The following is a 27,512-nucleotide window of genomic DNA, read 5'->3' as shown; positions in this document are numbered from 1 at the left end:
TTTTAATTGGTGTATTTAGACCATTGATACTTAAAACGATTCTTGATATAGTTGGGTTAATATCTACCATGTTTGTTACTATTTTCTGTTTGCCTTGTTTTTTTGTTCTTGTTTTTTCTTCCACTCTTTTTCTGCTGTTTGTAGTTTTGAGTATTTCGTGTAATTCTGTTTTCTCTCCTTTTTTAGCCTATCAGTTATACTTCCTTTTTAACTTTTTTAGTGGTCTTCCTAGAGTTTGCAATATTCATTTCCAGGTTATCTAAGTCCACTTTCAAAAAACACCATATAACTTCATGAGTACTGCATGTATTTTACATTAACAGAATTTTCCTAATTCCTCCTCTGTCCTATGTATCATTGCTGTCATTCATTATGGATATATATAAAATATATGTATAGTAATTGAATACATTGTTGCTATTATTATTTCAAACAAACTATTTTCTGCTGGGTACATTAAGAATGGAAAAATAAAAGTTTTTATTTTACCTCCACTTAGTCATTATCTGATGGTCTTCCTTTATGTAGACCCAAGTTTCTGTTTTATATCATTTTCCATTTCTCTTTTAACATTTCTTGCAAGGCAGGACTTCTGGTAAGAAATTCCCTCAATTTTTCTTTGACAAAGTGTGTATTTTAATTTGAAAGATAATTTTACAAGGTACAGAATTCTAATTTGGTAGTTTTTTTTCCTCTCAACCGTTAAATATTTTACTCCTTTCTCCTCTTGCTTGCATGCTTTCTGAGGGGAACTGGATAGAATTCTTCTTTGCCCCTTTATAAATAAGATACTTTTATCCCCACTGGCTTCCTTCAAGAATTTTTATTTTTGATTTTCTGCAATTTAAATGGGACACACCTAAGTGTATTTTGGGGGGGGGGGAGGTAATTAGATTTGTTTATTTATTTATTTAGATGGAGGGACTGGAGATTGAACCCAGGACCTCGTGCATGCTAAGCACACACTGTACTTCTGAGCATACCCTTCCTCCCAAGTGTAGTTTTTATTGATATTTGCTTGGTGTCCTCTGAGCTTCCTGGAGCTGTGGTTTGGTGTCTGACATTAACTGGGGGGGAAGTTCTCAGTCCTTATTGCTGTAAATATTTCTTCTGTCCCTTTCTGTCTTTCTTTTCCTTCTGGTATTCCCATTATACATATGTTACACTTTTATAGTTGTCCCACAGATCTTGGGTATTCTGTTCAGTTTTTTTTTTCTAGTCTTTTCTTTTTTTTTTCTCTTTGCTTTCCAGTTTTAGAAGTTTCTATTGACATGTCCTCAAGCCCAGTGAGTCTGTCCGCAGCTGTGCCCAGTCTGCTGAGGAGCCCAGCAAAGGCGTAGTTTGTTTCTCTTCCAGTGTTTTGGTGTCTAGCGTTTCTTTTTTATTATCTCTTGCAATTTCCAAATCTCTGCTTACATCACCCAGGTGTTCTTGCGTGTTGTCCACTTTTAACGTTAGAGCCCTTAGCATATTAATTGTAGTTGTTTTAACTTCGTAATCTCATGATTCCAACATCTCTGCCATGTCAAAGACTGCTTCTGACACTCGCTCTGTCACTTCCAACTGTGTTTTGCCTTTTAGTATGCCTTGTAATTTTTTGTGGCATGACGTACTAGGTAAAAGGAAGCATGGTAAAGAGGCCTTTAATAGTGCAGTGGTAAGGTGTGTGGGACTGGGGGAGCATTCTGGAGTCCTGTGATTAGGTCTCAGGACTGGACTTTGAGCTTCACAAATGCTTCTCTCTTTTTTTTTTTTTCACCCCCTTAGGTGGTACATGATGGCTCAAGGGGGCTGGAGTTGGGTAGTTCCCTTCCCCCACAGGGAGGGCCACACCAGGCTGGATTTGGGCATTTCCCTTCCCTCAGGTTGGTTTGGTTCTTTAAAAACCCCGGTACATTAGGTTCTGGTAAAAGAGTATCTCTTGAGGCCAGGCCTTGCTCAGAAGAACTGAATGCTCTGGCGTATTTCAAAACGGTTTCTTTTTCCTCCCACTGCCAAAAGCGCAGGGGGATTTCTTTCCCAGTCTTCATTCCTGCAGGTAGACTCACCAAAGTATGTCTCCCTCCCCCACCAACTGGTTCCCCCTGGAGTTTTTCTCTCTCAGCCTTGTTGACACTGAGTCTCCAGCAGTCCAGCCGTGACCATCCACGTTTTCCTGCCCTGGTACTGGTTCCTGCAGACGTTTCTGCTCCGGTCAGTGGTGATGCTTTGTATTCACCAGTTTGTCTCTGCAAATTCGGTTTGCCCTGTGAACTCGCTTCTCTGAGGGATCTAAGCAGAGCTATTGATTTTCAGTTTGTTCAGCTGTATACTTGTTATGACAGAGTGGTTTACTTCTGAGTTCTTTACATGTCAGAGTATCCTTTCTGTTTTTAAGAAGATGGTCTCGCTGTCACATTTAAAGAAGCATGTACTGCCAGTTCTTCTGAGGCCGTGAATGGACAAGCTTTAGGAAAAACAGTCAAAGAAGAGAAGCCATTGATTTATATTAGTACTTGGACTCTGATATGGTTGTGAATAAAAATTCTGAACATCTGCTGTGGGTCATGAGGCACGGCCACCTCTACCCATTTCGAACTTGTCATTTTCCACCTGCAGCTCCTCTTTTGCACTTCAAAAATATGATGTGGCTATAGCTCAGAAGAGGAGAAAAGGCCCATTTAATGATCAAAATCTACATTTCCTGTTAACTGCTTTTCACTCCGTACGTGAGGGTCCTTACACACAGAGATTTCTGTAGGGAGGAAATTAAACCTTTCTCACTAGGGAGAATTCAGCTCTTAGAAAGTAGTTAATGTTGCTGAAGTTGAACACGGACCCTACTGTTATTAACAGGGAAATCGCCAGTGATTGTTACGTTTTTCAGTATTACGTCAGAATTTTCCTTTGGCATTTGAAATGGGTGGTTCTGTTGCCCTGGGAGACGGTTCTGCCACTTTTAAAAAGTTTCTTGAACAACAATTTGGATATTTCTGTTCCCAGTTCACCTCCCTACTGAGAATTTCACGTAAGCATGACTTATGTTTTGAGGGAAAACATACATTTCTATTCTATTATCATTAATCATTAACTGTCAGTACTTAATCAGGGTCCTTTGGATCCAATTTTAGTTTTTAAGTTTCTTTTTGTGCAGTTTTAAGTATCTGTACAGATGGTATTTCATTGTGATTTTTTTTTTTTTTGCTATTATCAGAGGTCTTCAAAAGAATAAGGAGAAAAAAAATTTTTTTGATAGAACAAAATTATTCTATCTTGTAATTACTATCAGGTTTCACTGGGCCCTTTAATAAATCTAAAATGTATTATGGAATTTCAGTGATCTAATTTTTTTCTTCTACCTTGCATTATTTTGCTATTTTATCATTACTCATCAGTTATTCCCAACTGTGTTTAAAAGAATAAAATAATTATTTAAATGGAAGAATGAAGGAATCACTTAAAAAGCTGATACAATAGTGGAATGAATTATCACTGAACTATTTCCTAGTAGTATAAGGATTAAGGTCTCTCTTTTTTTCTCTGTCTCTCTCACATGCACACACCAATTAGCTAAAATGTAAGAGAACATTGTTAGTGTCTGTCATCTACCAGGCATTGTTTTAGAGCTTTACTATGTAGATTATATTATTGAAATCTCACAGTATACCAATATACTGCTCCTTGTTTATCAATAAAGAAACTGAAGGTCTGAGAACACACAGTATTTTACACCTCGCACTGCCTAGTACCTTATACCATGTATATGTTCTACTGTATTTTAATTAATAAATTATATTAATATGTTCAGGTACAACGTGTCTTTCAGATCCATATAATATTTTGAATAGAATATATGTACATATACTACATATAAAAAAACTGAGCACCTGCTGCATATGAAAAATAGTCCCTGTCTTTAAGGCACACACCCTGGTCTTGCAGAGTGCTTAGACAGACATAGAAGTAACCATAATACAAGGAAGAAAGTTCTGTGCCCTAAGACTGTGGATTTGTAAGACAGGTGGGTATTACTCCTAATTGGAAGAATCATCTGTGGAAGGAGATGGTCTGGTACATTCACCAGAAGGGAGAAAGTGTACTCCAGAAGAAAGGATTATTTCAAACACGCAGCTAAACACAGGGCAAGAGGGCAGTTTACATGCGGCCAGACGGTCGTAGGTATGCATGTAACAACCTGCTTCTCTGCATTTCTGGGTTTTCCGGAAATAATTTTTTTTACGGCAAAATTTTCTTTACATATCTATTGTGAACTATACTACTACGCTGATAAATTAAATCTCTGTATTTTTCTTTAATGTTAATAGAACTTTACTATTAATGTCCATAGCACTTTCCATTTTTCATTCCCACAATACTAAGGTTTCTAAAACATATCTATGAATGAATATTTACATATAATCTATTCAATTACAGAATTCCATATTGAACATTTTTTAAAATATCCATAGTTATGCCAATAATTTTTACTAATACACACACATATGCTTTTGCACATGTCAAAATGATATCTCAAAATAATTTTCTTTTTTTTCAATTGAGGTATAGTCAGTTTATAATATTGTGTCAACTTCTGGTGTACAGCACAGTACTTCAGTCATATAGGAACATATATATGTTCGTTTTCATATTCTTTTTCACTGTAACCTACTACAAGTTATTGAATATATTTCCTTGTGCTATACAGTATAAACCTGTTTATCTATTTTATATATACCAGTCAGTATCTGCAAATCTTGAACTCCCAGATTATCCCTTCCCACCCGCCTCCCCCTGGCAAGCACAAGTCTGTGTTCTATGTCTGTAAATCTGCTTCTGTTTTATATGTAAGTTCATTTGTCTTTTTTTTTTTTTTAAGATTCCACATATGAGTGATACCATATGGTATTTTTCTTTCTCTTTCTGGCTTGCTTCACTTAGAATGACATTCTCCAGGATCATCCGTGTTGCTGCAGATGACATTATTTTAGCATTTTTTATGGCTGAGTAGTATTCCATTGTATAAATATACCACTACTTCTTTATCCAGTCATCTGTTGTTGGACATTTAGATTAGAATAATTTTATATATGGTTGACCCTTGAACAACGTAAGTTTGAACTGCATGACTCCGCTTATACACAGATTTCAATGAATTCATAATAAGTATATGGAAATATTTTTGGAGATTTGCGACAGTTTGAAAAAACATCGCAGATGAACTTCATAGCCTAGAAATATTGAAAAAATTAAGAGAAAGGTATGTCATGAATGATTAAAATATATGTAGATACTAGTCAATTTTACCATTCACTACCATAAAATCCATACAAATCTATAGTAAAGAGTTAAATTTTATCAAAATGTATGCAAACACAGATTGTACATGGTTCCATTCAGAGTCGAGAGAAATGTAAACAAAGGTAAAGATGCAGTATTAAATCATAATTGCATAAAATTAACTGTAGTACATACTGTTGTACTATAATAATTCCATAGCCATCTGCTGTTGGCTGTTGTGAGTTCACGTTTAGTGAGTATCCACTTAAAATGCTGTGACCCTGATCACCTCTGCATGAACAGTTCATCTCTCCAGTGAGTTGCGCATGGCAATAGAATGTTCTCACGTATTTTGCATCGTGTTTAGTGCAATACCATTAACCTTGAGCAATGCTGTGGACCCACAAGGTGCCACTAGTGATGCTGGAAATGCTCCCGAGAAGCAGAGTCATGACATGACGAGGAAAAGTTGAATTGCTTGATATGTACCGTAGATTGAGGTCTGCAGCTGAAGATGCCACCATTGCTTGCACGAAAACCTTGCACTTTTAATCTCGCGTCGAAAACGCAGCCTTAATGTGAATGCAGGGTTGCTATCACAAAGACACACGTGTGGACTCCAATATACTCCCAAGAAAAAGCAAGGTCATTATTTGACAACTTAAAGCAAAAAGAAGATGAGGAATCCAAAGCTGGAGAATTTAATGCCATCAAAGGATGATTTGGTAATTTTAGAAAGAGGTTTGGCTTAAGAAATGTCACGATAACAGGAAAAACAGCTTCTGCTGACCAAGAGGCAGGAGACAAGTTCCCAGACACCATTAAGAAAGTCACTGAAGAGAAAGGATATCTGCCTGAAAAGGTTTTTTTTTTTTTAATGCAAACAAAGTGCCCTGTTCTGGGAAAAAAAAATGCCACAAAGGACATTTGTTAGTAAGAAAGAGAAACCAGCACCAGGATTTAAGACAGGAAGCGACAGGCTAACTCTTTGGTTTTGTGCAAATGCAGTCGGGTTTATGGTCAGGAGTGCCCTCATCCATAAAGCTGCTAACCCCCAAAGCCTGGAAGGGAGAAGATAAACACCAGCTGCCAGTCTTATGGTTGGACAACAAGAAGCCTTTTTCTGGACTGGCTTCATCAGTGCTCTGTCCCTTAAGTCAGGAAGCTCCTTGCCAGTAGGGGACTGCCTTTTAAAGCTCTTTTAATACTAGACAGTGCCCTTGGCCACCCAGAACCCCATGAGTTCAGCACCGAAGGTGTCAGAGTGGTCTGCTTGCCCCCAAACACAGCGTCTCTGATTCAGTCTCTAGAGCAGGGGTCAGAGGACCTTCAAGGCTCATTACACATGGTACTTTATGGAAGGGATTGCTAATGCTGTGGAGGAGAATCCTGGTAGACAGAACATCATGGAAGACTGAAGGGATTATGCCATTGACGATGCCATTGTTACTAGAAAAGCCCTGAAAGCCATCAAGCCCCAAACAGTAAATTCCTGCTGGAGAAAACTGTTACCAGATGTTGTGCATGACTTCACAGGATTCACGACAGAGCCAGTCAAGGAAATCATGAAAGTGACTGTGAATATGGCCAAAATAAAGGAAGGGGTGTGAAGATTCAAGATATGAATCTTGGAGAAATTTAAGAGCTAATAGACACCACGCCAGAGGAATTAACAGATGAGTGCTTCCAAACCAGCGCCAGATGATGAGGAAGAAGAAGTGGAGGGAGCAGTGCCAGTAACAGACTGACATTAGACAGTCTGGTAGAAGGGTTCTAAATATTCAAGTCTGCTTCTGACTTCTTTTATGACACGGATCCTTCTGTGATGCAGGCACTGAAACTAAAGTAAACAGTGGAAAAACAAGGTACCGTAGAGAAACATTTTTGGAGAAACAAAGAAGCAAAAAAGAAAAGTCAGACAGAAAGTAAGATGAATATTTGCAAAGCTACATGGAGTGTGCCCGTCTCCCCGTCTCCCCTTCCACCCCCTCCACCTCGTCTGTCTCTAGCACCCCTGAGACAGCAAGACCACTCCTTCTCCTCCTCCCCCTCCACCTACTCAGCTTGAAGACGGCAAGGATGAAGACCTTTATGATGACCCACTTCTACTTAATGAATAGCGAAGAATCACCATGCCGGACAGTCAGTAAGCTTATCTGTTGTGTATTATGGGAGTGTCTTCATGTAAGTCGAATAACTGCATGGGGCTTTTTGTGGCAGCATCGTTGTCATCAGCATCCTGTAGAACACTGTGTGCAAGACCCGTGTTGAAGTCTGTGTAAGCATATCCTTACGGAGGCACAGGGTGAGTGATACTTACATGAAATTCATCCTGTGTTAGCTTTCTTACTGTTTTACAACTTTGCTTTCAAAGAATTACATTGCCCTACAGTACATCTCTGTCTCTCATAATTGGAGAAACTGTATCAGCAAATCATCACAGGTGAGTGGTTTTTAAAAAATTTAACAGCGTTTCCCGGACTGTCTTATAAAATGCCTATAGTACTGTGTGCCCTAAAAATTTGATAATGATGCATTCTTCAGTGTGTAGGCTGGGCTCCCGTGACGCAATCCTGCCCGTTACCCTGGGCCTCCATAAAGCAGTCCTGTAGCTGCTGCTTTATTATCAGCGTGTGAATCATTATACCTATAAATAAACATGAATTTCTTTTTCACATTATCTTTTCATTTTTGCTGTCTAGTGTTAGTAATACATGTAACATCTACAGTGTTTAGATCATAGAAGACAATACTGACGTAGGTCCTGACAGACCTTGTAAACAGATCATGTAAACTTACAACATTGGTATATACAGTGGAGTACTATAAATGTTTTTTCTCTTTCTTATGATTTACTTAATACATTTTCTTTTCTCTCGCTTACTTTATTGTAAGAATACAGTATACATATAACCTGCAAAATGTGTGTTAATCGACAGTTTATGTTATTGGTAAGGTTTCCAGTTAACAGGAGGCTACTGGTAGTTGAGTTTTAGGGGAGTCAAAAGTTATCCATGAATTTTTGACTGCACCAAGGGGTCCATGCTCTTAACCCCCACGTTGTTCAGGTCAGCTTTGTTCTGTTTGATTATAGTCTTCATTCTTGCTGAGTCTTTCTCTGAGGCACTGTTGGCAGCTCCCAGGGCCCCAGAGGAGGCTGCAGACATAAGGACAGTTAGGGACCTGTAGTCAGATGGACGTGCCCCGCTGCACCACTTTGGGCTATCGAGTGAGGGTGGAGTACACACCTTGCAAGACGGTCGTGAGCATTAAATAAGATATTGTCTCTGTAAAGTCTTTATTCCATGTCTGGCATGTAGCAGATGTGCAAATAGAGGTGGCTGAGATTGAATTCCAGACCCTTTATGCTCCAGATCACACAAGCTGACCAGAATGTAGAAATGAGATACGCTGGATGCTCACTTGAGGACATCCAACCCGCCAATCAGATTTAAAGGAGGAGGTTTATCAAATAAGGATATGAATCCCTGATGTTCTTACTTTTGGATCACTTTGTTGTACTCAACTCTGGGAGCCGAGTTTGTTGGCATTTTGATCGAAAGAACCACTGAAGACACATCTCACAGCGGGAACAAGTAGAGAATTCTAATTGCGTCACGTTGCGTTTACTTGGGCAGGAGTGTAGGCGCTTTTCTGAAGCAGCTCTACTTTATTATCTTACAGACAAATCCAAAGCAGATGGCAGAGTTGCTGTGGTGGCCAAGAAAAGGGTAAGATCGTGCTTTATTGAATAAGGTATACAGACTTCAAATTCAGTTTGATTAATACTGTGTTTAAAAGAAAATCAAATTAATATTTAAAACCAAAATGATACATCAATCTTTTCTTGCAAATGTTAGTGTGGTTGACACTAGAAATGTAATATTTATGGTTACTTACATCACTGTTACAGAATTATCAGATGTCAGAACAATAGAAAATTTGAACTTAACAAATAAATAGTTGTTTTCATTCGAATTACATTTCATGTACATATTTTCATATAGTAAAGTATTTTGTATACTGTGTTACTGTAATGCGGGCAAACAATCTTCATGGAAAATTCAAATAATTAAAAGTCACAGCTTAGTATGGACTTTACTGTAAAGTTAAACATCAGACATTTGTATGACTCTTTCATGAAAGTTTGTAAAGTCAACAGCATTTTAAAGAGACGCTTAAAATTTAACATGTCATTCCGTATATTGTACGCAGAGAGACGTTTCACTGTACTTACCGTCAAAACCGTGACGGGGATAAGATGAACCTTGACGGTTCTCTCAAGTGACAATATTCCTAACAGGACACCACTGAAAAGGGAAGGAGTCAGTGCTTAAAACAAATTCTTCTGGACAGATGCTATACTGGTGTCATAAGAAGAAGAATCGTAGGAGAAAGGGAGGCCTGTCCTGTGGCTCTTCCTGTGCCGAGGGGCGGGGTGGGGCTGGAGTGGGCCCACGGAAGGGCGAGTGGGATGTGGGCACTCGGGAAGAGGATGCTGAGCGCGGACCGGCAGGTGAACAGGCAGCGAGCTGAGCATCGTTTCGTGTTCTGCATGTGTGTATTTCGTGAGTCCTTTAAAAATCAGATTTTGTTTTCTCCTTTTACTTTTGGCCTCTAAAAGGAATCTGGACTTTTCTCTGGCTGTGTTGATGCACCTTTGCAGAGAGGAATTCAGTAGCATAGAAGACAAGGTTGTCCTTTAAAAGGAAGGGGATAGGACTTGTGCGTCTGTCTGACGATCTAGGCAGGAGTGCGTGAAGCAGTGCAGGGCTGTCAGTGTGGATGGAATTGTTTATTTCAGTCTCTGCGAAAGGATATTTAGCATAAAAATTATGACGATGGTAACTAACATTTCTATGTATCGCTTTATTTTTACTAGTGATTTTCAGCAAAGGCAGTGCCATCTCTAGGACGGTGCTGTTCACAGTGTGGCCCATGGTCCAGAGCTGGTCTGTAAACTGTTGGTCTGCAGTGAGATAAGAGCAGAAACTGAGAGGAACCACTCAGAAATTGGGCTGCTAATTTGACAGAGTCGTTCTTGTCCACTGAGTTTGATAAAATGGAACATATATTTTGTATGTCTTTGTTTTTTATTTCATTTTTTTCCTAGTAACTTTTTTTTTTTAAATAATAGAGTATATATCTTGGACAGATTGGAGGGTGGGCAACTGGTCCTTTACCCCAGATACTGTGAGAGGCACTGCCCTATGAGTTGTTCTAGGAATTTGTGGAAGCGTTTTGGGGTAAGGTAATTTGGGGGAATACAGGCATTTTATTGGACAGAAGCTAAGGACACTAGATACCTTGCAGTGCATGGAACAGGACTGAATAACAAAAAATGTCCAACATTTGTCCTTTTGAATGTCCTGCTGGATTCAACAAACTACAAATACAATCGTATAGTGATTTAATATTTAAAAAAATACTGAACTATATAATACATTAGGCAAAAAGCCAAGGAATTTAGAAGACTTATTATGGAGAAGAAAGCTGAAATGGAATAAACATACTGTTCTTGAAATTATTGAATAATTTACTTATTTTCTACTCAACGCATTGTACCATTTTCAACCATATATTTAGCTGTTAGAAGTGCAATTACTGAGAAACCAAGGAAAACATTTACAAATACGTAAAAGGAAATTTGAGATGCCTTTTAATAGTCTTAAAATAAAATATTATTAATTTAACAGACACATGGAATATATTGATTGCATTTAATTTTAAAAGATAAACATTTAGAAATATTTTATAGTATTGCTACCCTTTATATTTTTAAAATATTTTAGGATGATGATAAGAAATCTATGTTAAAAACATTACATATTGAAGTTATTTTTGGATAGCTTGTTATTTTCCTGTCTTACTCTGATACTGTCCTCGAAAGTCTACCTTAAAATTCTTTATTGTTGCTTCTTTTCCACATTGTTGCTTCTTTTTCCAATTTATCAAGATACTCTTCCTCACCTATTGGAAGTTATGGTCAAGTCCTTTTCAAGTACTGGAGGCTGTGTGTACGCACCGATACGTTGTATGATTTCAAGAAAGGAGCTGTATTTTTCTGTGAATTTTGTTAGCCAGTCACCCCACAGTCAAATCCCAGTCATAGCACAGAGAATTATTTCTCCCTCCTGGGAGTTACTTTGCCAAGTTCATTTGGGAGAATATCATTCTTCTCATTTTCTACATTCAGTCTGTAATTTACCTTGGAATATTATTTCTTTCATTTAAGATTAATCTCTTCTCTCTCAACATATACTAATGCCTGACCTTTTACTGGAAGTGTGTCTCTTCTTGTGTCCACCACTGCTTCTGCTGGTACTTTGTCCCACAGATCCTGTGCAGCATGACTTTGACGCTCCTGGTTCACTTGGATCACGACCAGGATGACTGACATTTGTCTGATGGCTCATGTCCTCAAATGGAGTTGCTCCCAAGCATATACATATAAAAATACATGTTGGGGGAGGGCGTAGCTTAGTGGTGGAGCGCATGCCTAGCAGGCGCAAGGTCCTGGGTTCTGTCCCGAGTACCGCCATTAAAAAATTACAGAAATAAACTTAATCCCTCCCCAAATAAAAAACCCCCCAAAAAAGTCATTTTATTTATTTTAAGTATATTTTCTTTTACTTCTTGTTTATATGACTCTTACAGTTTTTTGAAATTATTCATGCAACCAGATGTATTAATTAGAATAAAGACTACGATCATAGAACAGGGAGAGTCCAAACTGCAGTGTGTCAGACGAGATGGAAGTTCATCTCTTCATCACATGCATGACCGAAGGTGGGCAAGCAATCCAGGGCGGGAGGAGGCCTTGCCCCGCAAGATCATTCAGAGTCCCAAGTTCCTCTGTCTTACTGTTATGCCAGCCCCTAGGGTGTGGTCCTCTCCTGTAAGGTCAGAACTTGACTGCATCTGCACATCCGCCTTCTGGCCCATGGGAAGCAGTAACGTAGAAAAGGAGTGCAAATGAGCTGCTGAGTGAGAAAGCACGAAGCCGCTCATTCCACTGGCCAAGTTTAGTAACGTGGCCAGACCCCGGAGCAAAGGGAAGGAGCAGAACGCAGCTGCTCAGCGGGCCAGGGCACAGGGAAGGTTTTCAAAGAGGTTGCCGATAAGAGGGCTGAGGGCTGAGGCTTTGCTCAAAGGAGGAAGCTCCGGAGCCTGGATCCTCGGTTACAAGTTAGTGCCCTAAGAGTTTCATTTCAAGATAGGGAACGATAAGTTTCAAAGTATTTGTTACAAAAGGGGGTCATTAGGTGTGGTATGACTGAGAAGCACTAACATACCGCCTCATCTGACCCCGACAATACCAGTGAGAAACGGATTACCATAGTGGTTCTCACAAGGACACCACCCCAGACATACCCAGTGACAAAGTGGGTGTCAGAGCCAGGTGGGCGTGCAGTTCTGCTGGTCCACATCCCACAGCTCCCTTTGACAGTTCTCTGGCTTTCCAAGTCACTTCTTTGAGGTACGAAATCACTTTCTTGTATCTTTTTTTAGTATCTAAATCACTTTGTATATTTGACTCTTAAATAATCTTGAACTTCATGCTTATGAATGGGCACAGTCTTAGCTTTAAAACAATACTTCATTTGTATAGTACTTTCAGATTACTGAGCGTTTCCACAAAGCATCGTCTTTCTCTTCAGACCCTTGGGAGGGAAGCAGAGTAAACATTTTCATCACTGTCTTACAAAGGAGATCATTTATGTTTAGAGAAGTTGCCAGAGCCACACTGCACTCCTTAGGTACTTTTATTTAATCTGAATTAGTTTTCCTTGGTTCCTGTTAAAATATTAGAGAGCTAGCCCCATTAGAGTTTGAGTGAGTTGAGCTTAAGAAGGTAGCTTTTATTTTTCTGTTCATTTTGGATCTGTGGATACTGAACACAGTATTTTTTAAAGACAGAAGTATTTTATATAAAACACTATAGATGGACCAAAACAAGCTCTTGGTATGAAAGAAAAAGATAATAATATTAGTGTGATGTATGAAATGTCTGCTAAGTGCTGGGCATTACGCGTAAGTTATTTTCACTCCCACAACATTCAAGAGATATTCATTATTATCTCTGGTTCACGAATAAAGCAAGTAAGTGTAGGGAAGTTCACCCCTGCCCAAAACAGAGTGTAACGATGGAATGTGAGGAAGTGTAATTGCCTCCACACCCTTTCATCCTGGGCTGCAAATCTTAATAGTCCGTATTTTATTTATTTATATAAATACTTACTTATTTATATAAACACATTTGTGTAGGCGCATGTATAAATGTTTTGTGATTGTTGTGTTTTTACAACAATGAGATCTTACTATGTACGTTATTCTATAGATTTGACTCCATAGACTAACAGATACAGATCTGTTGTTAACCTTTTGCATAGCATCCCGTAGCAGACAGATCACAGTTAAAGTCAGCCAGTGCTGTATTGATGAGCAAGTTGCAGGTGTGGTTTGGTACGGCTACAGGAAGTGCTTTAGCGAACATCCTTGTACAAATGTCCTTCAATACTGATGGCATTATTTTATAGGATAGACTCGCGAAGTGAAATTGTAGATCGAAGCTAGCCCCAGTGTCACCTGCCTCCCTTGAGTGGTGGGAGGACCCTGGGGAATAAGTTGTTAAAGTTATGAGTCCGTCTTTGCCAAGTGGTAGTAGCAGTTGCTGCCACCTCTTTGAACCAAGACGTAAGAGTGTTGCCACCTTGGACATCTTCCCTAAGTGCCTACCAAGAACGGGCTTCCAGGGTCAAGTGTGATGCTCTTCGTCAAGCCTGTGCCACTCCGGTGGCCACGCTCTTTGACCCCTTCAGCTGCGTGGCTACCTGTTGAGAGAGGTGAATAGTCCAGGTGTCCCCGCCTGGCCACTCTGACGGCAGTGACAGCAGTCAGGAGGAAGGAGACTTGAGTAAGTCACACTAACCTCCCTGAGTCCCACCTGATGAAAAGAAGAGGAAGATGTAGGCCACATCTAAGTCCCTTCCTGCTCGAATATTCCGTGAAGTGTAGAACGTTTACGACAGTAAGTACTTTCAGAATGTCAGAGGACTTGTGCAGACCAGAGTAAATCTCCAAGTCCAATGGCTCTGGAAATAGAGAAATAGAAATAAATAAATAAAGTATAAGACAGTAGGGTCTCAGGAGGACAGGCGGAGGAGCTAACGTGTTGCCCGTTACGGATTCTGGGAAGTGTTATACATAGAGTCAGGAAACAGCATCGCGTGGTGGAAAGAGTACAGGCTTAAGAATGAGTCAGATCTGCCTTCAAGAGCCAGTTCTGTTACCTAGTTGTGACTTCAGGCAAGTTTGCACCTCATTGACCTAATCTCTGAGTTGACAACAATAATAATTACCTTGTCTGATTGCTGTGAAGGTTAGTATGAAAAGCAGTGATAGTACATGTAGTTACTGGGTTTCAAAGGTGCTTACTTAATAAATGCTGATACTTTTCTCCCTAACTTCTCCTTAGAAAGAAGTAGAAAGTAAGGATTTAAGAATATTTAAAATTCTCAGACTTATAATAGTATCTTACTTCTATTAGATAAAGATTATTTATGTCTTTTTTTTTAATGTAGGTCCCACATTTTAATCATGATTCAATTTTTTTCAAAGTAATATAATAACATATTTGGAGGACAAATTTTAAAAACCATCCAAAATCCATCACCTTAATTAAACCAATTTTTATTAATTTAATGCATTGGTTTAAGTCATTTCTGTATACATTTGTCTATTTGTATAGTTTTAATCACCGAGTAATATGCCATTAATGTTTTCATTTATATAATACATCACAAACCTTTTCCATATCTTGTGGTTTTTATAACTTTTAAGAAATTTTTTTAAAAGTAAAGTAGCATTGTGAGAAAAAAAATTAAAGATATAAATAAGTCCTTTCCCAGCTGTAATTTCAGTCCTAAAAGAAATAACAGTTAATTTTTTATGCATTTTTTCTGTGTGTATAAATATATGTATTATATGTAAAATGTTTATGAATAGACAAAGTATAACGTTTATAAGTACATATACTTTATTAACATAAGTGGAATGAATTAAACTCCACTGTTTTCCCTCAGTAATACATTGTGGACATCTTTCCAAGTCAGAGACCCACCAGTATCTTAAGAGTCTGCATGGCGTTTTATTTCATGGAAGTGTCTTAATTTCCTGTGCAATCTCCTGGACATTCAGGTTGGCTTTAGGTTTACAAAACTACAAGATGCAGCAGCAGCATTGTGCAGAAATCTCTTCAAACATTTGTGAAGTATTTCTATAGGAAAAATGACTAGAAGTGGGCTTGCTACTTCAAAGAATAGATGCATTTTTTAAAATAGACTTTATTCTTTTAGAGCAGTTTCAGGTTTACGGCAGAATTGAGCAGAAAATACAGAGTCCCCACCTAGCCCTGCCCACCCACACATCCCTCATCAGTGAGGCATATTTGGTATAATCGGTGAACCAACATGGGCACATTATTACCAACCAAAGTCCATAGTTTACATTAGATGCATTTTAAATTATGCCAAATTGCTGAACACCTTCCATTAAAAAAAAAAAAAATCCCCCACATTATTGTACCAGTGGCAGTCCCAATTAGTATAAGGGAATGTCCAGACTGCCTTAGCTGGCTATTTCTAGACACTGATGGTCTTTGTTTCTGTATAATTTGTCTTATTTTCCTTTAATTATGAAACAAATACATGCTAGGTGAAAAAAAATTAAGGAATTCAAAAGCATGTGAACTGGAAAGTGGAAGCCATTTTCCCTCCCCATTCATTGCCCCACGTCCAACATTTTACTATTTCACAATCTAGAAATAAGCATCCTCGTGGAAACATTTTTGCACATTTATGCACGAATTTTAGCAAAATAATTTCTAGAAGTGAATTTGCTGAGGGAAAGTGTGTAAGCATTTCACTTTGGTCCCATACAACGAAAGACTGAGAAATTGCTGCAGATTGAAGGAGACTAGGGAGGCATAGCAACTAAATGTCACATGAAATCCTAGTTTGGATCCTGAAACAGAAAAAGAACATCAGTGGGAAAAGCTGGTGACTCTGAATTAGGTCTTTAGTTAATAGTTTTGTAGCGGTGTTAATTTCCTGGCTTCATCAACGCATAGGATATTAACATTAGGGGAGATTGGGTGAAGGATACATAGGGGTTCTCTTGTGCTATTTATGCAACTTTCTGTAAATCTAAAATTATTTCAAAATAAAAATTAAAAATTTGAGTTAAGTATCGCCAAATTGCACTGCAAAACAGTTATACCTGAATACACCTACCAGTGTTTTTCCCACTCCCCTGCCAGCTTTAGAGATCACCAATCTTTACATATCTGCCAATATTTGAAAGGAGAAAAATGCATCATTTTTATTTTAATTTGCTGGTATTTATTCTCTTGCTTTAATGAGCAGAGCATTATTTATACATTTATTGGAGATATTTCTTCTGAAAACTGTCTATGCATACACTTGCTCATTTCTTCCATGGGCTTTTTTTTTTTTACTTTGATTTGTAGATACTGTCTTTCATTATTGATTGTTAATACTTTGTTTTTTAGAACTTTTTTTTTTTTTGGTAGGGGGAGGTAATTAGGTTTATTTGTTTATTAATAGAGGTACTGGAGATTGAACCCAGGACCTCATGCATGCTAAGCACATGCTCTGCCACTGAGCTATACCCTCCCTGTAATACTTTGTTAATATGTTGCAAACATATTTTCAGTTTTCCTTTTCAGTTTTTTTTTTTTTGTAGTTCTTTTGGTGTACTTATATATAGTAAAATATTTTCTCTTAGGGCTTTAGGGCTTCTGAGACATGCTTTAAAAGACTGCTCTGTCGTGAAAACAGAGTATGTTATGATTCATGTAACCTTTCTCCTGTGCTACTGGTAATACTTCGGTGAGAATCTTCATGAGTATGGCTTCCTCTTCCATCACGTGTGTTGGGCTGTTTCCTTAGGACAGTTTTCCCTGCAGAAGGATTCCTGGGGAAGGGATAGGAACCTGTTACCACGTTGTCAGGCTCTCTCCAGCAGTGCATGCAAATAACCACTGTCATTGACAGGAATAATAAAGCTGTTGCTGTCAATTTACATCATACTTTGCTATTGCTGTTGGTTTAATCGCGTTTCTTTGACTTGAGGTAGATTGTCTGTGTCTGGGCTCTTCTTAATGTTTTCTTACACATTTATGTGAACTCCTTATATATTCATAATGAAGATATTAATTTTTTCATAGTTTCTGTTATGCTTTTCCCGGTGTGTTATGTGCTTTTCCTTTTTTTTCCCCTGGAAATACAGAAGTTATATATTGGTATGTGGTCAAGTCTACATTTGTGCTCTGCATTTATTTTGTTGCTTATAATGGTACAGACTTGATAAATAATGGTGCAGTGGTGTGAGTACAAATGAGGAAGCCTAGAGAGCCCTGGCCTGTCACCCGCCAGTGCTGTGACCTTCAGTTTAGCTGCTTAACTCTTGAGCTGTCGATCTCCTCCTGTCAAATGGGAAGAATGAACGTATGACAAAATGAAACTTGCTCTGACAGTGTGTGTAACACACATCTCACAGTGCTGGAACGTAGGAAGTAGCTTTATAATCGTTAGCTGTTATTACAGAAGCATGGATTGATTTTTACATGTGGTACAAAGACAGAGCGCAAAAAATTGCATGCAACCTTCCAATGGTAAGAGTCAGGACGTGCCACCTCAGAATGTGGCACCCTGCTGTAGTGAATATTTCAAGCTGAAGGAATTTGTGAAACAGTGCAGGGAGGACTTTCTGACCTTCCCCTGAAGCAGGTCATAAGAACCTCACGTGGGAGGTGTCATCCATATACACAGAGACAGGGAGCATCCTTGAATCCAAAGACAGGAGGACACAGAGAAGAATGTGAAAGGTCAGGCCTTACCGTCCCCTGTAGTCTGCTGCGCCCAGCTCGTACCCTTTCCTGTCTGTCCCATTTCCCCATGACTTTCCACTCTTCCTCAGACCTCAGAGCTCTCAGCTTTCACTGCTTCTTCGAGTCTTCCTTTCCTTATGAAGGCCTCCCTGTCACATAAAACTTAGATAAATTTGAATGCTGTTCTCTTTTAAATCTGTCTTTCGTTACAGGGGCCCCAACTGAGAACTTAGAAGGGTAGAGGAAAAAGATACTTTTTCCCCCCTACACTAACAATTTGTCCCAATACCATTTATTGACCAATAAATAATTTTCCCTTCTTTACTCTTTTTCTTTTGTTATCGTCTTTATAATACATAATATGCCTTCTTCATAATATAATGTATGGCATTTCACATGTCAAAACATCTATTTCCATATCTATCCATGTGTCTAAGTCTTTTTTTTTTTAGTTGAAGTGTAGTCAGTTTTCAATGTTGTGTTAACTTCTGGTGTACCTGTATCTAATCTTAAAATGACTTCCAAATTGCTTTAATTACTGTCTCTCTGTCTTTTCTTTAATGTGTGCATTAGTGATCCTTCATTACTCTGCTTTTTGAAAAATTGTTTTCACAGTTCTTGTCTTTTACTTTTTCAGATTGTATGTATGTGTATATATATATATATATATATATATATATATATATATATATATATATATATGTATGTATTTTCTATATATTATGATGTCTTAACATAAAAAAAAAAATCTTTTTGGCTGGGGAGGGACTGCCCCCTCCCAAGGCTGGCTAATTCTTGGAGGTGGCTCAGGGTACATGTTTCATGTGCAGCACCCAACTCCAAACCCACACCCCTCAACTACCTTCTTACCAAATTCTCAAAGCCCAAGCCGGTATTTCCCCTGCCCTAAATCAGCCCAGGGCTGGGTTCCAGCCAACCAGAGACCACCCCCTTGAGCAAAGCCTTACAGAATTATTCACGGTAGCCAGTCTTAAAACTGTTTACCTACCCTACCTTACCTTTCCCGTGGAAACCCCAATAAAGGCACAAATTAAATAGTTTTAACAACACACAGATGAACTTAAGAAATATTTAGTCAAGTCCCAAGAAAAATTCTGTTGACACGATGATTGGTATTGTAGAAAATCTGTGTACTAATTTGGAGAGAAATCACATGTTTATAATACTAAATGCACCCATGTAGAAGCAGAAATTGTCTCTTCATCACTTTTCTTTAATTTTTTCCATGTAGAGTTTTACATATTAAGGCTATCCCGCTGTCCCACATATTTGTTACTAATTGGAAAAGGTTCTTTTTTTTTTTAATTTTTTCTTAATCTTTTGGCTTATACAAAGGAAGTATGCATGTATGGGTATCTTTTTTCTAACAATTTGTTTTTCTTAATACCAAGAGTTTAACTTAAACCACCTTGAAAGACAAAAATAATGACCACTGTCTTGATTTATACACGTATGTATGAGGAATTTAAGCTATTATATTTTCTGATGAAAAAAATTTTTTCCCCAAAAGTTTGGAAAAATTCTTCATAATAAGCAGAACAATATCATTAGCCCAATTGCAGGAGAAGCTGCTTACACTTTATGACTAGATATTTGGATATTTGTGCTAATTAATAAGTTTGCTTATTAATACAGAAGTCATACACTGTAACTCACTTGATCCACTCAGCTTTATATGCATTTTCCCACAAGATAAAGATTATAAAAGATCTCTACTGCTGGTTTCTAGCCACAGGCAGAGCAGAATCTCAGGAAAGAACAGTAAGCAGAGGAACCCCTTGAGAAGAGTCAAAGTCAGGCTTCAAAACTCATTTAATGTCCTTTCGGAGTTTACTCTGTGGGCATCATTCCCTTCCCAGAGGCCAGTGTTCCCCAAACTTGAATCATTCAGGTATTCTGTCATCATTTTGCCATTTTCTGTACTGTTACTTACTATGGTTTTCTTTCATGTGATTTACCTTTTTATTAATTTTTTTATTGAGGTAAAATTTAAACACGGTGAAATGAACCGATCTTAAGTGTAGAGTTTTGATGTTTTTCTTACGTGTGTACATGCACGTGACTACCATTCCAGATTAAAACAGAGAACATTTGCCTTACCCCAAAAAGCTTCCTAACCAAAATTTTAAAATGTAATGCCCTCTTTTGATATGATTTACATCTTCAAATATATATAAATAAATACATTAATATTAAAGACTATTCATTTATCCCTTTAAATCATCAGTAGAAACTTTAACATAAAAAATTCTTTTCATATTAATTTCAATTTCCCTATTCTCAAACTCTGCCCTACTGAAAGGCAGTGTTATGAAACAGCCTTCCAGGGGAGTGATTTTTAACCATGACGTTCTTTAGTCACTTAATAACTAAACCTGCCCGATTAGGTTGCAAGAGATTTCCTTTTTTTAATCTTGAATTACAAGCTATAGGAATTTGCTAGGATAACTCTTAGTAGGAAAATATTAAAATTAGACAAAGTGAATTAATTGCTGATATCGAAGCCTTTTGTATACCATTTATGAGAGCAAGCAAAGACCCCTTGATTTCAAGTCGCTGTTTTCTGCTGTGGATGATTGTATTTGTTTATTAAATTAAAAAGTCTACTTTGGGACTTGTAGATTTGCTTAACCTTTTTTTTTTTTTTTCTCTTTGGTTTGACTTTCAGTTCACGGCTCTGACTTCAGCCAAACTGAGCCTGTTGTAGTTTTCCTAAGATGGGCAGCGGGAGAGGGAGGAGCTGGGGGATAGAGGGGACCTGTGCACCGGGGTGGGGGCAGCAGACTTGGAAACCGTTCTGTTTTCCTTCCCTGGAGGTGAAGTGTTGTGAGAGAATAGGTTCTTACCTCACGCAAAAAAGGATTCAAGAGCAAGGCATGGTAGAGTGAAAGCAAGTTGATTTAGAGAGATAACATACTTCATAGGCAGAGTGCCAGCCATCTCAGAAGGCGAGAGAGAGAGAGAGAGAGAGAGAGAGAGAGAGAGAGAGAGAGAGAGAGAGAGAGAGCGCGAGCAACCGCAAGGTGCTGAGTTGGTTAGGTTTTATGGGCTTGGCAATTTCATATGCTAATGAGTAGGAGGATTATTCCAACTACTTTGGGAAAAGGGCAAGGATTTCCAGGAATCGCCCCCCAACCCACTTTTTGACCTTTTATGGTCATCCTAGGAACTGTCATGGCACCTGTGGGTGCTCCGTGAGGCTCAGGGTCTACTGGAAGTCAAGTCTTCTGCCATCTTGGTTCTAGCCACTTTGTCCTGTCCTCAGTTGCTGTGTCATTCCTTCAGTGGTTGCGCCCTGCCCCCTTTCTTCCCACTTCAAAAGGACAGTATCCTAGTGTGAGGGTCATGCTGTTCTCCAGGCTCACAGGGCTTGTAGTTGGCAAGGTATTGGCCAGCTGGCTTTTAAAGGGCACTTTTTCCATCCACAGGGCTGCTGGGAACCTGTTACTGCCATTCTGGGGACTTGCAGGTCTGAAGGGTGCTTTGGAAGGTGGAAGTGATGTGGGTATCCAAACCAGTGACTTTAAGAAATTCAAAATACAGACTTGGTATATACAGACTTGGTACTTGGTAAACAGAAATTCATCTTTGTCAGTAATTTTCTCTCTTAATGTTTAAGAATTGTTTTCATCCTAATTATTAAAAAACACAAAGTATCGTGTAAAATTTTTTAAAAATATCCCTGTTTAATAATAGAAGATTGTATTGATTTTTGTTTCTCTATGAATGCTTATTTGAAAATTCACTCAAAGTATTAATTCACTTGAAATTCGAGTTTAGTAATACTTAAAATCCGGTGTCACAGATTCCAGAAATTCAAAACTTTTCAACCATAACTGTCCACGTTTTCTAGTCTACATTTTACCTTTGAGCCAGAAGGCAATAAAAAGAATTCTATAAAGTGTGATTGCTCTTTTGTTAAGAAACAAAAACCTCTTCAGCCTGAGTCCTATGAATCACATGAAGAACAGGCATTGTCCTTTGTTGTTTGGGACAAAAGGTTGTGTTCTGCAGTTTTCTTCAATCTCGTTGATTATACTCATCTCATCCAGAGACACATGTGTCTCCACCGTCAAGCTGCACACAAGATAAATCCGGGTTTCTTCTCGACGTTAGGTTATTATTCACCATCACCTTCCTCATCTCATTCCACTAAAATCAAGACCAGTGTTACTGATCGATAGAAAAGTGATGATTGATATAACACACAATAGGAATGTGAGTAATGAGTTTATTTTATAGATTGCAGCTATTACACTAGATGTTAATCATCTTTCTATGCCTAATAGTAATAACTACGATTTTCCTATTTACAAAGGGAAATTATTATCATCGGAAAAAAATATGCCAGTGAAAATTAGTAGAATTTACTTAGAACTTATTAGAACTTATTAGAATTAATAACTTGGAATTAATCTATAATTTCCAATTTATAAGCATTTGGCTTCTGCCCACAAGTCTTCCAACTTATTATTTATATTAGACAGCACAAACCTATTTCTTTTCTCTGAAGACCTATGAATTATTACTTTTAAATTCTTTGTAATTATAATGACTTTGGGTAACATTTTTGTTTTGGCTTATGTAGTAATACGTTCACATTGCTTTGAAAATAATTTACTCCTTTATGAAATATGTATATTGGATATACATCTTAAGTCTGTATTCCCCCACACAGCCAGATCAAACAGATGTATCTTCCATGTCCTTCCACGAATCTAGGAGCAAGAATGTCTTTCATTTTAACCTCTGCAGTCCTCAGAGAGCCGGTGTAAAGACTTGGATCCAGATAAAAATTTTTTTTAAATTGTGTTATTGTGCAGATAGTCTCTTAAAAAAAATGTACTACTGTGCAGAGTTTGTCTGTTCCTATGTAGAACAGAGATCATCTTCTTTCGCCTAATGCTGAGGATTAGTGTTCAGAACACTTGACAGTGATCGTAGGTTCAAGGATCAGGCCAGTTATCCTTACTGCTCAAGTTGTTGGAGAGAAAAATGGTAAAACAGATCACAAAGATCTCAACATCTATTCTGTAATCCAGAAAAAAAGTCTAATATGGGTACTAGAATCATCAAAGGTTCTCTGTGCATCAGCTTTTTAAATTTAATTGAAATATGTCAATCCTAAAAAAATCTTCCCTGGAAACCTTATCTTTTCCTAACCTTCCTCTTGCTGAAATATCCAGTGACTTTAGGAAAAGCCATACACAAATAGGAATTGTTTCCAGCAGACTTGAGTGTTTAGACAGTGTCCAGTTACAGGTCAAATAATCTAATTTACTGGCTCCATTCAGTCAGATGAATAGCTGGCATCAATTCTGCTTTTCCCTGGGACCTTTCCTCTCGGGACACCCTGTTTCTGTTAGTCCCAAGTATTCTGAAGCTCTCCATCGGTGTGAGTACAGCCTGTGCTATCTCTGTGTACTATCACTGGTACAGATAGATAGCCAAAGGCTATTTTAAAAACAATCAAGTCCAAGGCTTTAAAAATGATCAGTGAAGTGTATAATCACAGTGTTTCTTGAGGTGTCCTGTCCCTTCCGTCCTCAGCCCGGAGTGGAAGGTGGTAATAGCTGGCCTTTTCATGCCTTCTGTTTAAGGTGGCCAAGTGGCCAATTTCTATTTTTCTATTTTCTCCTGTGTCTTAGCTCACTCCTTGAACACACACTCCACTGTTTTCTCTGGTAAGCCCCTCAAAGCTGAGAAATCCACATGGTGCTTTAGTGTGAACTCACAGATGGCGGAAGAGATAGTGCAGGGGACAGCAAGATATTTACAGGTCACATTGCCACAGACTGATCTCTGACACTGTTCAAATCTCACAGCAATACTGGCCTCTACTGAAGATGGAGCACACTGGAGCACTGGTCACTGACGGACGGTTATGTAAGAAAGTCCAGATTTGTAGATGATCTGTTGAAATCATGTTTAAAGTAGGGCTAGACAGTGATCATTTCAACCTTCCCCCCTTTTTCAATAAAGTGTTAAAAATAAACATTATCCGGGCTCGAAGACTTAACTGTGTCATTTGTACTCTCCAGATCCTCAGATTAAGTAATAACCATCATTTACAATGTTGCCTGAAACCAGTTTTCATCCTATTGCAAGCATATTTTCCCAGCAGATTTACGAAAGGAAAATGAGAATATTGGCTTTCCTTTCTGTGTGATGACTTTTGACAAGGAGTTTGTGTACATTATTCGAGGTACATATTCCCTTTTCCGTCAAAGTAGGCAGCTCTTTAGTTAAGATTATTATTAACTGACAGTTATTCTCACAAGATTACAAAACATATTTATATCTTCTATGAGCATAAAATACTGAATGAAAATTTTACGCCCTCAGATTTAACACAGCGTTAGCTAACAAACTTGTTCTTGCCTGAAAGTAAAAAGATTTTAATGTAGATGAATAGTGACTTAAGGAAATGTGTAGTGTCAAGTCAGTTTATGCATTATGCAGATTTTATAAATCGAATGTAAACACAGTTCTTACAGATTTTCGGTTCTTTGCAATGAAAGGCAGTTCTATCATTTGCAATCGTAATAATCATTAAATATATATATTTTTCAATGATTGTCGTGCTCTCTATACATATGACTCTTTGTTTTTTACATCCAACAAGAAAAGAATGAATACTTGCTTTGTTTCCTTTAAAAGACTTGATACTTCTATAGCAGTAAATATGTGTGAATGGGTGTGGACTAGACTGGTGCCTGGAAAACTTTAGTTTGCAGAAGAATCACCCAAAGAGCTTAGTTAAACACAGATCCCTGGGCCCCACGCCAGAGTTTCTGCTTCAGTAGGGCTGGAGCAGCCATGAGTATTTGTATTCCTAACAAGCTGCCAGATGTGCTGAGTCGGTCACGTTGTGGCTCTTACGTTGGACTAGACACCATGGGAGAGTCAGCTGTGCCACCCAGGAAGCAAAGTAGAAAGGATGGAGTGGATAAGGTAATCTTTAGTGTCTGATGTGGTGGGTTGACTAGTAGCCTCCAAAAGATATGTCCATCAGGGACCTCAGAATGTGGCCTTATTTGAAATAAGGATCTTTGCAGGTGTAACTGAGGTAAAGACTCAGATGTGATCATCCTGGATTGCGTGGGCCATCAATCCAATGACAGGTGTTCTTATAAGAGACAGACATCTATCCTAGAGAACTGGAAGAGGAAAATTTTCTGATGCTTTACCAAGTTTGTGGTAATTTGTTATGGCAGCCTTGGGGAACTAATAGGCTAGCAGAGTCCAGCCATATCAAAGTGCCAAGTTCCCTCGGTCATGTGATCTAAGGATGAAGGACAGAGTTCCGGCACTGACCTGGTGGCCTGGTGGTAAGCAGTGATTGAACATCAACTAACTGGCATGTTATTTAATTTAATTTTCCCACAGATACCTTGAGGTAGTTATTTTTTAGCATTGTTTAACAAAAGAAGACCCTGAAATGCAAAATGGTCATTTAGTCAGAAAATATATATTAGACCATTTGGCAAGTACTGACATGTTCGTTTTGGCTGCTGTGGAGTATTTAACAAAGTAGAAGAGGAATTCCTTGTCACCAACACAACTCTACTTGACTTTTGGTCATTGTCTAACAGTATTTCTTTCTATTAAAAACCTATAAAGCACTTTGCACTTTGTTACCTTAATTTTATTTTCCTTTGTAGCAATCCTCTCACCTCATACTCAAATATGCTTATAATTTAAGCTGATCCTTAATTTCAAGACAGAAATAATAGAGGGGAGGGTATAGCTCAGTGGTAGAGCACATGCTTAGCATGCACGAGGTCCTGGGTTCAATCCCCAGTACTTCCATTAAAATTAAATAAGTAAATAATAAACCTAATTATCTCCCCCTCCAAAAAAAAACCCCGAACAAACAAGATAAAAATGATAGCTTTACATTGTCTTTGGAGATGTAGATCAATGATTTAGACAATAATATTTCTATATGCTTTTTTTACCTTGTGTGTATGTAAAACAGTCCTGGAAAAAATATTTGAATATTACTTTGAGGTTGAAGATCACAAAAAGACCACTTAGTCTCTAGCATCATAATAACATGAATTCCCTGAATGCTTCATATAAATTTTCCTTGAGTTATTATTAAGATATAATTTCTTATGAGAAGTAAATGAAAATAGCCCATTTTAACTGTAAATTCATCAGTTTCTACTTGTAGTTGTCTGTTTCTCTGTGTATATTTTAAGGCTAACATTTTAGGTGTATACAGGTTCAGGACTGTTATACTTTTGGGGTAGATGGTTTCTCTTAGCATTAAATAATAACTCTTTTTATCTCTGATTATGCTTTTTTTTTTCCTTAACATCTGTTCTTTTCTAACATTAAAATCACTACATCAGTTTCCTTTTGTTAATAATCATTGATACATTGTATCTATTTCATTACTTTCAATTTTTCCATGTCATTGCATTTTTTAAAAATTTCTGACCTTCACTGAGATACAATTTATTCACTCTTTTTAATATGCACAGTTAAGTGGTTTTTAGTAAATTCATAGTTATGCAACCAATACCACTATCTAATTTCAGAACATTTTTTCATGATCCCAAAAGGAAACCTAACATTCATTAGGAATCACTGCACATTTCTACCTCCCCATGGACCCTGGTAATCACTAATCCACTTCTGTCTCTGTGGATTTGCCTTTTCTGGACATTTCAGATAAATGGACTCATACAACATGTGTCCTTCTGTGTCTGACTTTTGTTTTTACTTTTCACTTAGCATAATGGTTTCAAGATTCATCCATGTTGTAGTATGTGTCAACAGTTCATTATTTTTGAAGGCTGAATAATATTCCATTGTATGGATATACCACAATATCTGTCCATTGATGAACATCTGGGTTGTTTCTACTTTTTGGCAGTTATGAATAATGCTGTTATGTGTATTTATAGTTTTATCATTTTGATGAAACATAATTTCTTATGTGGACATGTGTTTTCATTTCTCTTGGGCATATACCTAGGAGTAGAATTGCTGGACCAGAGGGTAACTCTACGTTTAACATTTTGAGGAACTGTCAAACTGTATTCCAAAGTGGCTCCACCATTTCCCAGTCCAGCCAGGAATGTATGAGGGTTCCAGCTCCTTGACATACTTCATCTTGTCTTTGTTTAGAGATTAAAACTTCAGTCTCAAGCCCTTTTGGCCCTTTCCTGGTTCACATTCCCTGGGGGTCTTCACCATGTCATTTCCCACTGATACAGCTTTGCATTGCACATGTTTCTGGCATCTGAATATTTCTTTTTCTTTCTTTAAAGATCATATATGTATTAAAATTTTAAAGTTGTTTTACTTA

General features: G+C 38.0%; 1 protein-coding gene across 4 annotated transcripts in view; it reads left to right on the top strand.

Moving 5' to 3' along the window:
• ZCWPW2 (zinc finger CW-type and PWWP domain containing 2) overlaps nucleotides 1–27,512 on the top strand; it is a 115,268-nt gene that overhangs the window by 76,937 nt on the left and 10,819 nt on the right. For all 4 annotated transcript variants that reach the window (XM_064496813.1, XM_031469800.2, XM_064496812.1 and 1 more), the window contains exon 5: nucleotides 8,941–8,987. In XM_064496813.1, coding sequence (XP_064352883.1) covers nucleotides 8,941–8,987 — 47 coding nt within the window. The remainder of the gene's footprint in view (nucleotides 1–8,940; nucleotides 8,988–27,512) is intronic.

The sequence above is a fragment of the Camelus dromedarius genome, chromosome 17, assembly GCF_036321535.1.
Source record: "Camelus dromedarius isolate mCamDro1 chromosome 17, mCamDro1.pat, whole genome shotgun sequence".
NCBI classification, from domain to species: Eukaryota; Metazoa; Chordata; class Mammalia; order Artiodactyla; family Camelidae; genus Camelus; species Camelus dromedarius.
This window is presented reverse-complemented; position numbering and strand designations above follow the sequence as displayed.